This window comes from Vicugna pacos, chromosome 4 (genome assembly GCF_048564905.1).
Source record: "Vicugna pacos chromosome 4, VicPac4, whole genome shotgun sequence".
Taxonomy (NCBI): Eukaryota; Metazoa; Chordata; class Mammalia; order Artiodactyla; family Camelidae; genus Vicugna; species Vicugna pacos.
In genome coordinates this window covers 8,249,027-8,262,299 of record NC_132990.1, presented here as the reverse complement: position 1 = coordinate 8,262,299, position 13,273 = coordinate 8,249,027, and the positions used below count along the sequence as shown (strand labels likewise).

Below are 13,273 nucleotides of genomic sequence, written 5' to 3'. Positions count from 1 at the left end.
TATCAGAAGCAGATATTAAGATAACAATACGATTTACAATTACATCAAAAAGAATAAAGTACCTAGGAATAAATTTAACCAAGGAGATGAAAGGCCTGTATAATGTAAACTACACGACGTTAGGGAAATCGAAGGTGACACAACTAAATGGAAAGCTATTTTGTACTCAAGGATTGAAAGAATTAATATTGTTAAAATGCCCATGTAACCCAAAGCAATCTCTAGGTTCAATGTAATCCCTATCAAAATTCCAATGGCATTTTTCTCAGAAAATGATTAATCCTAAAATTTGTACGGAACCTCGAAATAGCCAAATAGCCAAAACAATCTTGAGAAAGAAGAGCAAAGCTGGAAGCATCATGCTCCCTTTTTAAAAAGTCTATTACAAAGCTGTAATGATTTAAAAAGTATGGTACTGACATAAAAATAGACCCATGTATCAATGGAACAGAAGAGAGAGTCCAGAAATAAACCCATCCGTCCACAGTTTTGACAAAGGAGCCAAGAATATACAAGTGGGAAAGGGAGTCTCTTCAGTAAGTGATGCTGGGAATTCTCTTGACACATGCAAAAGAATGAAACCAAACCGCTATTTTACATTACACACAAAAATCAACTTGAAATTGATTAAAGACTTGAATGTAGAACCATAAAGCTCCTAGAAGAAAATATAGGATGTAAGCTCCTTGAATAGGTCTTGGCAATAATGTTTTGAATCTGATGGCAAAAGGAAAAGCAACAAAAGCAAAAACAAACAAGTGGGACTATCTTGAACTAAAAAGATTCTGCCCAGCAAACCATCAACAACATAAAAAGGCAATCTACATAATGAAAGAAAATATCTGCAAATCATATATCTGATAAGGGGTTAATATCCAAAATATATAAAGAACTCACACAACTCAATAGCAAAACAAAACAAAACAACAGCAAAAAAAAAAAAACCCACTTAAAAAAATGGGCAGAAAATCTGAGTAGACATTTTTCTTTTTTCTTTTTTTTGTATTTTTTTTATTTTTTTAACATTTTTTATTGATTTATAATCATTTTACAATGTTGTGTCAAATTCCAGTGTTCAGCACAATTTTTCACTCATTCATGGACATATACACATTCATTGTCACATTTTTTTCTCTGTGATTTATCATAACATTTTGTGAATATTTCCCTGTGCTATACAGTGTAATCTTGTTTATCTATTCTACAGTTTTGAAATCCCAGTCTCTCCCTTCCCACCCTCTACCGCTCTGGTAACCACAAGTCTGTATTCTCTGTCCATGAGTCTATTTCTGTCCTGTATTTATGCTTTATTTTTGTTTGTTTTTGGTTTTTTTTTTTTTAGATTCCACATATGAGCGATCTCATATGGTATTTTTCTTTCTCTTTCTGGCTTACTTCACTTAGAATGACATTCTCTAGGAGCATCCATGTTGCTGCAAATGGCATTATGTTGTCGGTTTTTATGGCTGAGTAGTATTCCATTGTATAAATATACTACCTCTTCTTTATCCAGTCACCTGTTGATGGATATTTAGGCTGTTTCCATGTTTTGGCTATTGTAAATAGTGCTGCTATGAACATTGGGGTGCAGGTGTCATCTTGAAGTAGACTTCCTTCTGGATACAAGCCCAGGAGTGGGATTCCTGGGTCATATGGTAAGTCTATTCCTAGTCTTTTGAGGAATCTCCACACTGTTTTCCACAGTGGCTGCACCAAACTGCATTCCAACAGACACATGAAAAGATGCTCAATATCACTAGTCACCAGGGAAAAGTTAATCAAAACCACAATGAGATATCACCTCACAGCCAAAAAGACAACAGCAAGTGTTGGGAAGGATGTGGAGAAAAGGGAACCCTTGTGCACTGTTGGTGAGAATGTTATTTGATGCAGCCACTATGGAAAACAGTGTTTAGGTTCCTCAAAAAATTAAAAGTAGAACTACTATATGATTCAGCAATTTCACTGCTGGATATTTATCCAAAGAAAACAAAAACACTAACTCAAAAAGATACATGCACCCCCATGTTCACTGCAGCACTATTTACAATGCCAAGATATGAAAACAACCTACGTGTTTATCAGTGGATGAATGGATAAAGAAAGTGTGTTGTGTGTGTGTTTGTGTGTGTGTGTGTGTGTGTGTAAGTATATATATTCCACACCGTGGAATATTATTTGGCCGTTAAAAAAGAATGAACTCTTGCCACTTGAGACAACATGGATGGACCTCAAGGGCATTATGCTAAGTGATAAGTTAGAGAAAGTCATATGATCTCTCTTAAATGTGGAATATAAAAAAAGTAGCTAAGAATAGATACAGAAAACAGGCTGGTGGTTGCTAGAGGTGGGGGATGGGAGAAATGGGTGCAGGAATCAAAAGGTTAAAAAATTTTTCTGTTAAATGAATATGTTGGCTGAACTGCACACTGAATCATCTCTTAAAAAAACAGAATTGACTTTATTCATTCAAGTTTCATTCAATAAATATATTATTTTTAACCTAGCATTTTAATCATAATAATGTATGCATATAGCTCATTAATGAATAAACATAAAGTTAAGCATATTGAGACAAAAATTATAACTTCCATTCTATATTTTTTCCATTGAGCACAAGATTAGCTTTGATGCTCAGCGACTGAAATATCACAATTTTTTTCAATTATCCATTAAAAGCAAATCACTTAGTGTATAACTCTCTAACAAGGCCAAAAAAATGTATTACTGAAAAATGAATATAAATATCCCTAAATTTTTACTGTCGACTGAAAAAAATGTACAATCTAAAAACTGAGTTATGTTTTATTCAACGGACGTTTCTGAAGACTAAAGCCCGGGAGGCTGCCTCTCAGATTGCTCTGAAAGACTGCTCCAAAGAGGCAGGATTTACAGGAGTTTTTGAAACAAAGACCAGGTAGTCAGAACATCAACAGACTGCTGTTAATTAAAGAAAATCAGACATCTCAAGTTAAGGAATTTACGGCTTTTCTATGTATGGGAAGATGCAAGAGTCTGGGCTCATTGAAATCGTTTCTTTGATCTGCACCTTAGCTACCCTGTGCTACGCATCCTGAGTCCCCTCAGGGGGCACCGCTGGGGACAGCTGCAGAGGCTGCGGACTTAGCAGTGAGCAGCCTGCTTGTCCCCATCCTGAATTCCCCCGGCTCACCATCGGGGCAGTGGTTTTACTGATATGGCAGGCAATATTTTTCATTCACATTACCTACATGTCTATAGATTGTTAAATATATTGGGCTTTTGAATTCATTTGGAATTAATCCCATGTATGATGTGAAGTACGGTTTTATGTTATTTTTTTCCCAAGTGAAAAGGCAACCCTAAAATTACGCCTTGAATCATCTGTCTCTGATATGAAATACAATCTTTACTATAATCCATACTTCCATAAATAATGGGATTTTTTTCTGTTCTGATTCTTTTCCTATCCCTGAGTCTATCTTAATTAATCTATAATTAATCTATGAGTCTATCACGAGGCCTCTTTTAATTACGGCAGCTCATAGGCCTTGATTTGCTAACTAATAGAACAAGGACTCCATCATTGTTCATTGTTCTTGTTTACATATTTATTGGCTAGTTTTGAGCATTTTCTTGTGCAAAAGAGCCTTAGAAGCAATTTGTTAAACGCCATAGAGAACCTCACTGAAATTTTGACTTAAAAATTATTGAATGTATTAATTTGTGACAAATTGATTGTATTAATATTAACCAGAAACATGAGAAGTCTCTATTTATTGAGCGCTTTTTATCGACTCTACAGTGACTCCACAGCAAAATTTCAGTCATATTTATATTGATCTTACACACTTACTTAGAAGAAATTTATGTCTTTTCTTGTTATTGCTATTGTAAATAATAGCACTTCTTTTTCATTACATTTGACAAACAGTTACTGCTTGTGTATAAAAAAGCTACTGTATTAGGACATTAATCTTATCCAAGGGCAAAAACCATTATTAGTTGTGGGGAAGGAAGGCAGGTGGAGAGCTTGGAGATCCAGAGAGGACAAAACCAAGTTTAAGACGCTCTCTGGAGCTCTGAGAAGGAATTCAGCAGCCCTCAGTACTCTAGGCTTGGCTGAACAGAGTGAGCTGCTGGGGAGACAAAGAAATTCCAGAGTAGTTTAGGGGAACTGTTCTGTTTGGAACTTTGGATCACACTGAAGAAACGGCAGCATGGTGTGTTTAAGCAGAGAGCGAGCCTGCTTACTCTGTAAGTACCGAGTTGTGTTCTATTGGTGAGAATGTTAATCGATGCAGCCCTTATGGAAAACAGTATTCAGGTTCCTCAAAAAAATTAAAAATAGAACTACTATATGATTCAGCAATTCCACTTCTGGGTATTTATCCAAAGAAAACATCACCAACTGGAAAAGACACATGCACCCCCATGTTCACTGCAGCGTTACAACTGCCAAGATATGGCTACTGTACTCGATCCCCAAGGGTGCCAAGTTTCCCTGAGGCTGAAGCGTGGCATGGAAGAGGCTGAGCAGTTTCTGTCTGTCTCAGTGGTGACTCCAGAAGTGCTGAGAGGCAACCAGTGAACGAGACATGGAGTGAGGACCCTAAACGGGCAGAGTCTATAGACTTGCAGGTCAAGACCATGGCAGGAACCACAGATCTCAGCAGCACATGCCACTCAAAGGCCAGGGGGGATCAGTTACATCCAGAGAGGATACAGTGGGGAAGGATGCCAGCAACCCAAGGCCACATCACATAAGACACACGAGTCCTTCGGGACTCAGATGACTGCGCGGAAGAGAGATATCACCCTTGCCACCATGATGGGTGGTAAGTAAGTGTCCCCTGCCTCATGATGCCATTCCGGGGATGGGGAAGAAGGAAAGAAATACTCCAACACAGGGTATGCACCTTCAAGTGACTATGTTTAAATTATGAATTCACTGAGTAATTTGGTGAAAGAGATCAAATTCTAAACTGGCAGATCCTGAGTTACCCTGAAGTGGCAAGATCAAACTTTTCACCCACAAAATAAATAAAGGCTCACAAGTAGAATTCAATCACAGGGAAATAATGTTACATTCCCATACCTCTGAGTCATAGCATGCAACTTTTTAAAACCTTTAGATGCTAACATAATTTATAGGGTTACATAGATCCTATAGGACATGTACTTTTTGCCCTTTCGATGTGTACCTCTACATGTATACACATTGGGCTACATTCCACAGTCATGCGGACAAGGCTAACAGCTACAGGTTTGAAGTGAGAAGGTCGGTATGTATTACATAGCATCATTCCTCATGGAAAGCAAGGATTCTGAAAATCAAACGTTCAAAATAGGCACTTCATTTAACACTTTGTTTGCAGGCAATCTATTATCTGAGTATTTTTGAAAGAAAGAAAAAAAGTCACCAGCTCAGTCTGCATTTGTCCCTATGGCTATGCAATGATGGAAGAGGGAAATGAGAAAGATGGTCCCTCAGGACTTTCCGTGCAAATCATGCAGCTTTTCTGCATTTTTACCTAATAGACAAGGAATGATTAAAAGCTGACTTTAACGTTTCAGTTCCGGGTAGGATGCATTAATTGCACCCCACCCTGACCCTCTCATTGAATGCAGCTATAAAACCTGGACAAACATGCGCAGCAGCTATTTCAGGTCCCTGAAACGTAAGTAGTAGCAGGCAGATTGGAAACGACGACAAGAATTCACTGGACCAGTGAACCAGTGTCAAGTTCACCACATTTCCCCCTGTGGTGTCCCCAGGACAGAATTCAGAGACACCTGGGCATCAGCACAGACTTAGGAGCTCCAAGAGAAGCCCCTCGTTAAGACCTGAGAAACCGGATGGGGGTCCCGGCAGCCCCAACAATGGCAGTGAGTGGGCTGAAGATTTCCTTTCTGGAAGGCTTTAAACCTAGTATCTTAAGAAATTGTAAAATCACTCAAGTTATGTATTTCATATTGGGTGCGTTTTGGTAATTCGTGGTTTTTGAGGATTTGGTCCATTTCATCTAAGCTGCCTTATGTACCTAGACTTGTTCTGTGGGGTCTGTGGTGACAGCCCCTCTTTGGTTCCTGATATTGGTAATCTGTGTCTTCTCTTTTTTTTCCTCATCAGCATTGCTAGAAGTTTATCAACATTCTCGACCTTTTCAAAGACCAACTTTTATTCTCATGGTTTATCATATATTGATAAACATAGCAGGTTGGATGAATCTCAGACTTACTAACGCTGAGATAAAGAAACCAGTTTCAAAAGATTACAAGCTGTATGACTTAATATATCTGGCATTCCCAAAAGATACAAACTACATTGACAGAGAACAGACAGTGGTTGTTGGTGGTGAGGGGAGAGTGTGTGGCTACACAGGAACGGCACAAGGGAGGTTTTGGGGGTAACGTGTGCTGTATTCTGACTGTGGTGGTGGTTACACAAGCCTATATGTGCGTTAAAATTCATAGCACTTTACTACGAAATTAAGTCAATTTTACTATATCTTCATTTAAAAATAAAATTTAAAGTAGCTCCTAAGTTCAGAGGAGAAGTAAGACTTCAAGAAGTTTCTCAACTTTAAAATTTATAATTAAGTAACTGTCCAATTAATTAGGTTTTCAATTAAATATTTCTCTTCCTTGACAAACTTGAGGTCACCATAAAAATAAGTTTGATCATACCTATTTTCAACAAGATTTCAGGGAAACAACTCTCCTGTAACATGAGTGGAGTAAATTACTATAAGCTCTTGGATGGATATTTATCGCAAGGAAATATAAAGTGTGTACATTTTTTGATCCAACAACTCCACTCCCAGGAACTTCTGGTACAGATGTACTTGCACAAGATGTAAGAATATTCATATAGGCATGTTTACTGCAGCATAATTTATAACAGGGAAAGATTAGAAACAATGTTGATATCTATAAGTAAGTAAATTACAGGGATGCATATGATTAACAGACAGAAAATCATTTGTAAAATGAGGCCAATCATCAATCACTGATATTGGGAGAAAAAAGGTTTCTTAAAATTTCTTAAAAGTTTAACTTCTTAAAATTTCTTAAAGTTCCTTCAATTTTCTTAAAATTATTAAGGAAAAATAACAGGATGAAGAATAATATAGAGAGACTGGTCTCATTTTTGTTTATAAAAGGCCTTATATATGCTGGGGGAGCTTATATATACATAAAAACTCCCAGAAGGAGGTATGAAATACTGTTAACAGTAGTTATTCCTTTGGAGTAAGCATGGAGATGTAAGGGGGAAGAGAAAGGAAATAGTTTTGGTTTTCATTTTAACTTTTCTAAACTGCCAGAAAAGCCACAAACATGATGTTATTGAAAAACTCTTTCTAAATACTCGTAACAGAGTTCGGCCCACCATGTTTGTCTCCGCGATGCTCCAGGCCTGGGCGGCGGACCTCACCACCCAGCGGGGAAGACATACAAGAAACTTGCATGACTGCTGTGCAAAATGGAGCTGGAGGAGCCTTACTTGTGCACAGAGATACGCCTGAGAATAACCCAGATACCCCATTTGATTTCACACCAGAAAACTATAAGAGGACAGAGGCAATTGTAAACAAACAAACAACTACCCAGAAGGGCATAAAGAGCAGCTATGCTTCCAGTGCTGGATTTAGCCCAGAGACAGAATGGGTGGCTGCCCATCTCTGCCACCAACAAGGTTGCAGAAATTTCCCAAGTACCTCCAATGAGAGTCTATGAAGTAGCAACTTTTTATACAATGTATAATCGGAAGCTAGTGGGAAAGTACCACATTGAAGTCCGCACTACCGCCCCTTGCATGCTCTGAAACTCTGACAGCATACTGGAGGCCATTCAGAAAAAGCTTGGGATAAAGGCTGGGGAGACTACATCTGACAAATTCTTCGCTCTTACAGAAGTGGGATGTTTAGGGGCCTGTGTAAACACACTGGTGGTTCAAATAAATGACAACTACTATGAGGATCTGACACTAAAGGATACTGAAGAAATTATTGATGAACTCAAGGCTGGCAAAATCCCAAAACCTGGGCCAAGGAGAGGATGCTCCTCTTGTGAGCCAGCTGGAAGTCTTACCTCTCTGACTGAACCACCTAAAGGACCTGCCTTTGGTGCGCAAGCAGGCCTTTAATTTATATTCAACTGTAAATATGTCACTGGAGAAATAAAATATGAATCTCCTATCTGCAAAAAAAAATACTAGTAACATATAATAATGTCTTTGTACAGAGTTTGTTAATCAGAACAGCTGATTAACAGAACAGCTCCCAACCCTGGGGAATGCCCATAGTCAGAGGGATGTTAACAAAATCAGGGCAAAGGATCTGAACGTTGGTGATCATAGGTGTGTGAGATGGAAATAGAGGAAACTCTTCCTCCCAGGAATCACACTCTCACTGCCCACTCAGAGACAGTCGGAACATAAAAGCACACCCACAGCCAAGGAGGACGCTGCCTGGGATTCTGCAAATCCTGTTGATAAATCCATGGATGAGTCTCAAGGGTTGGACCCAGTTTCTCTGGGTTAACAATCTATAAGCCCTAGCTTAAATTTTTTTCGAGTTTACGCTATTGTTAATATTCCCAGGACATATGCACAAGAACACGAGAAATTCTTAATACTAAAAAACACCATCCACAACGAAACTAGGTTTGTATCTGGAGAAGGACTGTGTCATTTTTTATTCCCTAATATCCTGAACAATACAACAGAGGACTGGGTGACAGGTAAGACCCTTGCCAGTTCCTAGAATCAGTGAGTCACCGTGTCTGGTTTAGACATTGAATTTTACACACTTCTTTTTTCCAGATTCAGATTCTATTTGTCATTAGAATGAAACTGACCAGTAGTCATGTTTCTTTAAACCACTTTTACAAAACAGAATATTTTTGAGTTGGTTGTTCAGGTTTACTAATTGTCGACACAAAGCTCTTAAGGAGAAAATTCTTCACAAATTAAAAACTTTCTCTTCTATTAAGTGTTGAAATGTATACGTCATACTTCAGTGATAAAAGTTGTATTTCAAAAATGTGTGTGGCCTCAGGAAAATATTTCATGACATTTAAGAGTCAAGGTCAAAGAACCATTTACTATAAACAAGTTGACTGGAGAAGTATCTAAATATTTTAAAATATATAAACAAAAATATCAAAATTTTGTAGTTAAGGGATAAAAGCCAGGCATCCACTGTTTTTTTCCTCAGACGAGTTAGTTCATTCTCATTATCCCGCACGTCACTGTATGCAGAGCTTCCTGATACCTCTGCCCTCTGCTACGTCTTCCTGGATGCTCATCCCGACTCTATTCCAGCCTCACCCCAAGAGCCTGACCTCTCTGAACTTGCCATGTGCACTGCTGTCCCTGTCTGCACCTCATACATCTTTCCTGTCCCCTCCCTGCTGCCCCCCTGGTCCACAGCAGCCCTGGGTGTTAGCCTGCCCCAGAACAACCCGGCTGGCTGTCTTTCCTGCACTGGCTAGACAGGATGTGTTCTTGAGAGATGGGAAAAGGATGGGAAGGAACAGACAGAGAGAGGCATGAGGGAGGACAGAGAGAGAAAAAGGAAGAGGAACAGAGGGAAAAAGAAGAGAGTCAGGGAATAAATATGGTTACTAGTTTGCCATCCACGTTCAGTTTCTCTGTCCCTCCCCCCCCGACCTAAAAATCTTGCCCAGAATAATTTCTTCATATTTAAAAAAGAAAAAAAAATCCCTTGAATGATGACAAGTGACATAATATGTGCTAACCTGATCTCTGATGAGAAACTGATTTATTGCCCACATTTGAGAACCCTGGGAAAGTTGACATAAAGGGATAAATGGATTTCAGGGCAGGCAGTGACTTTCTGGGGTGCATTTCAGAAGCTCTCCTCCAAACCATAAATAAAACCAAGTTGACTATAGTTTGGCATGGGTGGCCAGGGCAAAACGTCATGCCACCCAGGACTACCAGTCAGCGCCCTCCTCACAATGCTCCAGGTGGATGACCAGATTTCCATATTGTAGAGAGCTCACCAGGAGAAAAAAAAAAAAAAGGCTGTTCAGAATACTAGCACTTGAAAGTAATTACCCAGAAAAATATATTATGGATCTTGAGAGGTGGAAAAGAATGATGCCATCTTCAGTAAAGTCACCAGCAAGATTTCAGTTTCAAAATACACCTGCTTCTCTCATCACCACACCTGCCCCTGATGACTGTACCTCCCACCCTGCACCATTTACTAGCAACCCCCACAATCAAAAGGAACCAGGCACCAATGCACCTGTTCAAACGTGAAATATGAGGGTAAGATGGTGGGGCGTGGGGGAAAACACAAGCAGCTATAGGAATAGTGACTGCAGGGAGGACCAAGGCCGGCAAGTAAGAGAGAGGAAGCTACACAGCTTTCACTGGGAGGCAGCAGCCCCACCCCCAGGGCTTCACCTTCGTCCATTTCTTCCCTAGGCAGGAGAAACTTTGTTTAAAAAATAAAAAAAAATAGAGTCTATCTTTGTACATTTCATAGCAGAAGTGAACTTACATTTCATTTGCTTGGAGATGGACTTGTTAGGTTCAAGCCAGTGCTGGGGAGAAAAAAAAAGCAGAGATTGTGGGTCAAATGACAGGACCATAAGATGCATACTTAATAACTAAAGGGAATTTAATAAAGATATGTTTTTTTCCTAAGTACAGCCTCAGTTCCCCACAGATATTCCCCAGGGTTCCACCCTCTGAAGATAAACAGGAACAATTGGGCAATAATAATACCACAGGCCAGGGTACAAATTACACAGAATTAACACGTTCTGAGTTGTGTTTGAGTCACACAGTTGCTAGGAGAGAAGGACAAGGGAGAAAATATGCACTTAAGTGGGATGTTCTAGTGGCTCTAGTCGGCTCCTAAGTGATTCTTTGAGCTCCATTGCTCTGGGCAAGCCACAGATGGCTGAAGACTTTGACATCTATGACCTCTAAGAGTCACAGTCCAGGCAGCATCTTTTCAGGTTAACAGGGGGCCAAGCCAGCATCAGCCCCGTCACACACAGGCAATTCTCCTTTCACAGTAGGAGGAAAAAATTATTTTAAATATCTGATTTCAGAGGCTTGAGGCCATCAAGAAGAAAAATCAGCTCCAATGCAAAACGAAGAAGCCCAAAGATCTGAGTAGCTCAGAATTATTAGAAGCAGACACAGTGCTGGCCCCAGTGACCAGCTCTCTCCACATCGTGTGTGAAGGTCACTTCAACATGCTGCGATCAGGGCAGCCTCTGTTATCACTAACCACGATGGCCCTGAAGCTGCTTAAGGAATGTCAGGAAGCACCACTCTATACACCTGAAGTTTATAAAGATAAGAGGGGTGCGCTGGGTATCCAGCAGGATGCCAGGGAGCCCTCACCTACGAGGCCTCCTCACACTGATGGATACTGGAAAGAAGAGGATGAAACGTACCATCGGCTGAGCACCTACACCTCACTATCTCATCTGTGGCATCCAGGAAGCCTCAAAGTTCTGTATGACCCCTATTGTTTGATGCAAATACATAATCATAAAATTCAATAGGAGCCAGCACTGTTGAGAGCATGGAGTGCCAGGGGCTATTCCAAGACTTTCCATGAGCCATGACTACCACTCCAATTTTTTTATAGTTTTTTTTTTAATTTTATTGAAACGCAGTTGATTTACAATGTTAGTTTCAGGTGTACAGCAGAGTGATTCAGTTATACGTATACAACTTTTTTTTCAGATTATACATATACATACATATGTATTTTTTTCAGATTCTTCTCCATTATAGCTTATTACAAGAAAATGAATATAGTTCCCTATGCTCTACAGTAGTTCCTTATTGTTTTTTTATTTTATTTTATTTTATTTATTTATCTACTTTATATATATATCTATCACTTCATTTACAGATGAGAAATCTGGGGCTCAGGATGTTAAAGAACTTGCCAAAGGTCACTCAGGGAAGAAATGCTGAAGCCACTGGTGAGTGGGGTTCCAGAGCACAGGCCCTTAACCTTAGGCACGGGGCCTCCTGACCCATCAGTTCCCTCTAAAATGTATTATTCCCCTCGGTGAACACTATTTCCCCAGGAACTGGGAAATTGAGGGTCAAATCAGCAGTTTCCAATCTAGGGTTTCAGATCCCTGTAGTCTTTAAACAAGAATGAGGGGTCTTTTAGCTAGTTAAAATAAATCTAACTGTTCTAAACGAAGAATCTGACAGAAAACCATGCATTTACCCCTGACCTGCTGCACAAGCAAACTAAAATAGCGTATTTCTTTGCTTCTGGACAAAATTATACCAACTTATGTTGGGAACCCTGGTTATCTCTTCTTTTCCATGATTTTTTTTAATGTGGTAAAATATAACATAAAATTCACCCTCCTAATCCTTTTGAAGTGTACAGTTCAGTGGTATTAAATACATTCACAGGGGTGTGCTGCCAGCACCACCATCCATCTCCAGAACTCTTTTCCATCTTACCAAATTGAAACTCTATACCTATCAGACAAAAACTCCCATCCCCTCCTTCCTCCTGGCCACTGGAAACCACCACCCTACTTTTGGCTGTCTCCTTTCAGTCAGAAGGTAAGCTTGGACTTTACACAGTTGTAATGAACAGGGAGAAAGGTACCGATTATACCACTCACTAGCTAGATAACCTTGTGCAAAATGTTTCATCTCTGTCTCAACCTCACAACTATAACATGGGAATTCCTTTATAGGGCTGTTGTGGGGACTTTAAAAGTGAATGGAAAATTAAAATACATATGATGCTTAAACCGTGCCTGGCATGTGAAAAATACTCAGTGACGCTTGTTTACTGATGCTGTTGCTCTTTGTAAGCAGAGTTTAATTGGTAGAACATCTCTTTCAATAGACGGGACTCAGGGAAGGGAATAATAAACGGAGCCTCTGGGGATTAAATTACTTCTCTAGAAATAGGATAGTTTAGAACTAAGGCAGAAAAAGAAATGGCAGCAGCCTAAGATCAATGCTATTGTTTCAAGGAGGCGGATCACACTCAGTTTGAAATATAAACATGTTTTCCAAATTCTCCTACTTTGGCATTCTTTAAACTTCTTAGCCCTTCTCTACCTAACTTCAGCTTACCTCCCTACCTTCTCTGTGCCTCCAGGAATGGTAGGTAAGTTTCATTTTGTGTGCCCACACTGGCTAGTTGGTGGGTAATCTCCCAGGTCTGTAAGAACTCCAAGACTAGGTGAAGGCTTGGTGACAATGAGTGCCACGGTGGATTGGCTCTGTCTGCCATGGAGTGGCAGGGAA

The 13,273-nt window shown here is 39.7% G+C and overlaps 1 protein-coding gene and 1 pseudogene across 2 annotated transcripts in view; one reads left to right on the top strand and one right to left on the bottom strand.

The window, feature by feature from the left end:
- FRMD3 (FERM domain containing 3) overlaps positions 1–13,273 on the bottom strand; it is a 256,004-nt gene that overhangs the window by 104,183 nt on the left and 138,548 nt on the right. For both annotated transcript variants that reach the window (XM_006209258.3, XM_006209259.2), the window contains exon 3: positions 10,518–10,560. In XM_006209258.3, coding sequence (XP_006209320.2) covers positions 10,518–10,560 — 43 coding nt within the window. The remainder of the gene's footprint in view (positions 1–10,517; positions 10,561–13,273) is intronic.
- On the top strand, positions 7,374–8,186 carry LOC102531888 (NADH dehydrogenase [ubiquinone] flavoprotein 2, mitochondrial-like; annotated as a pseudogene).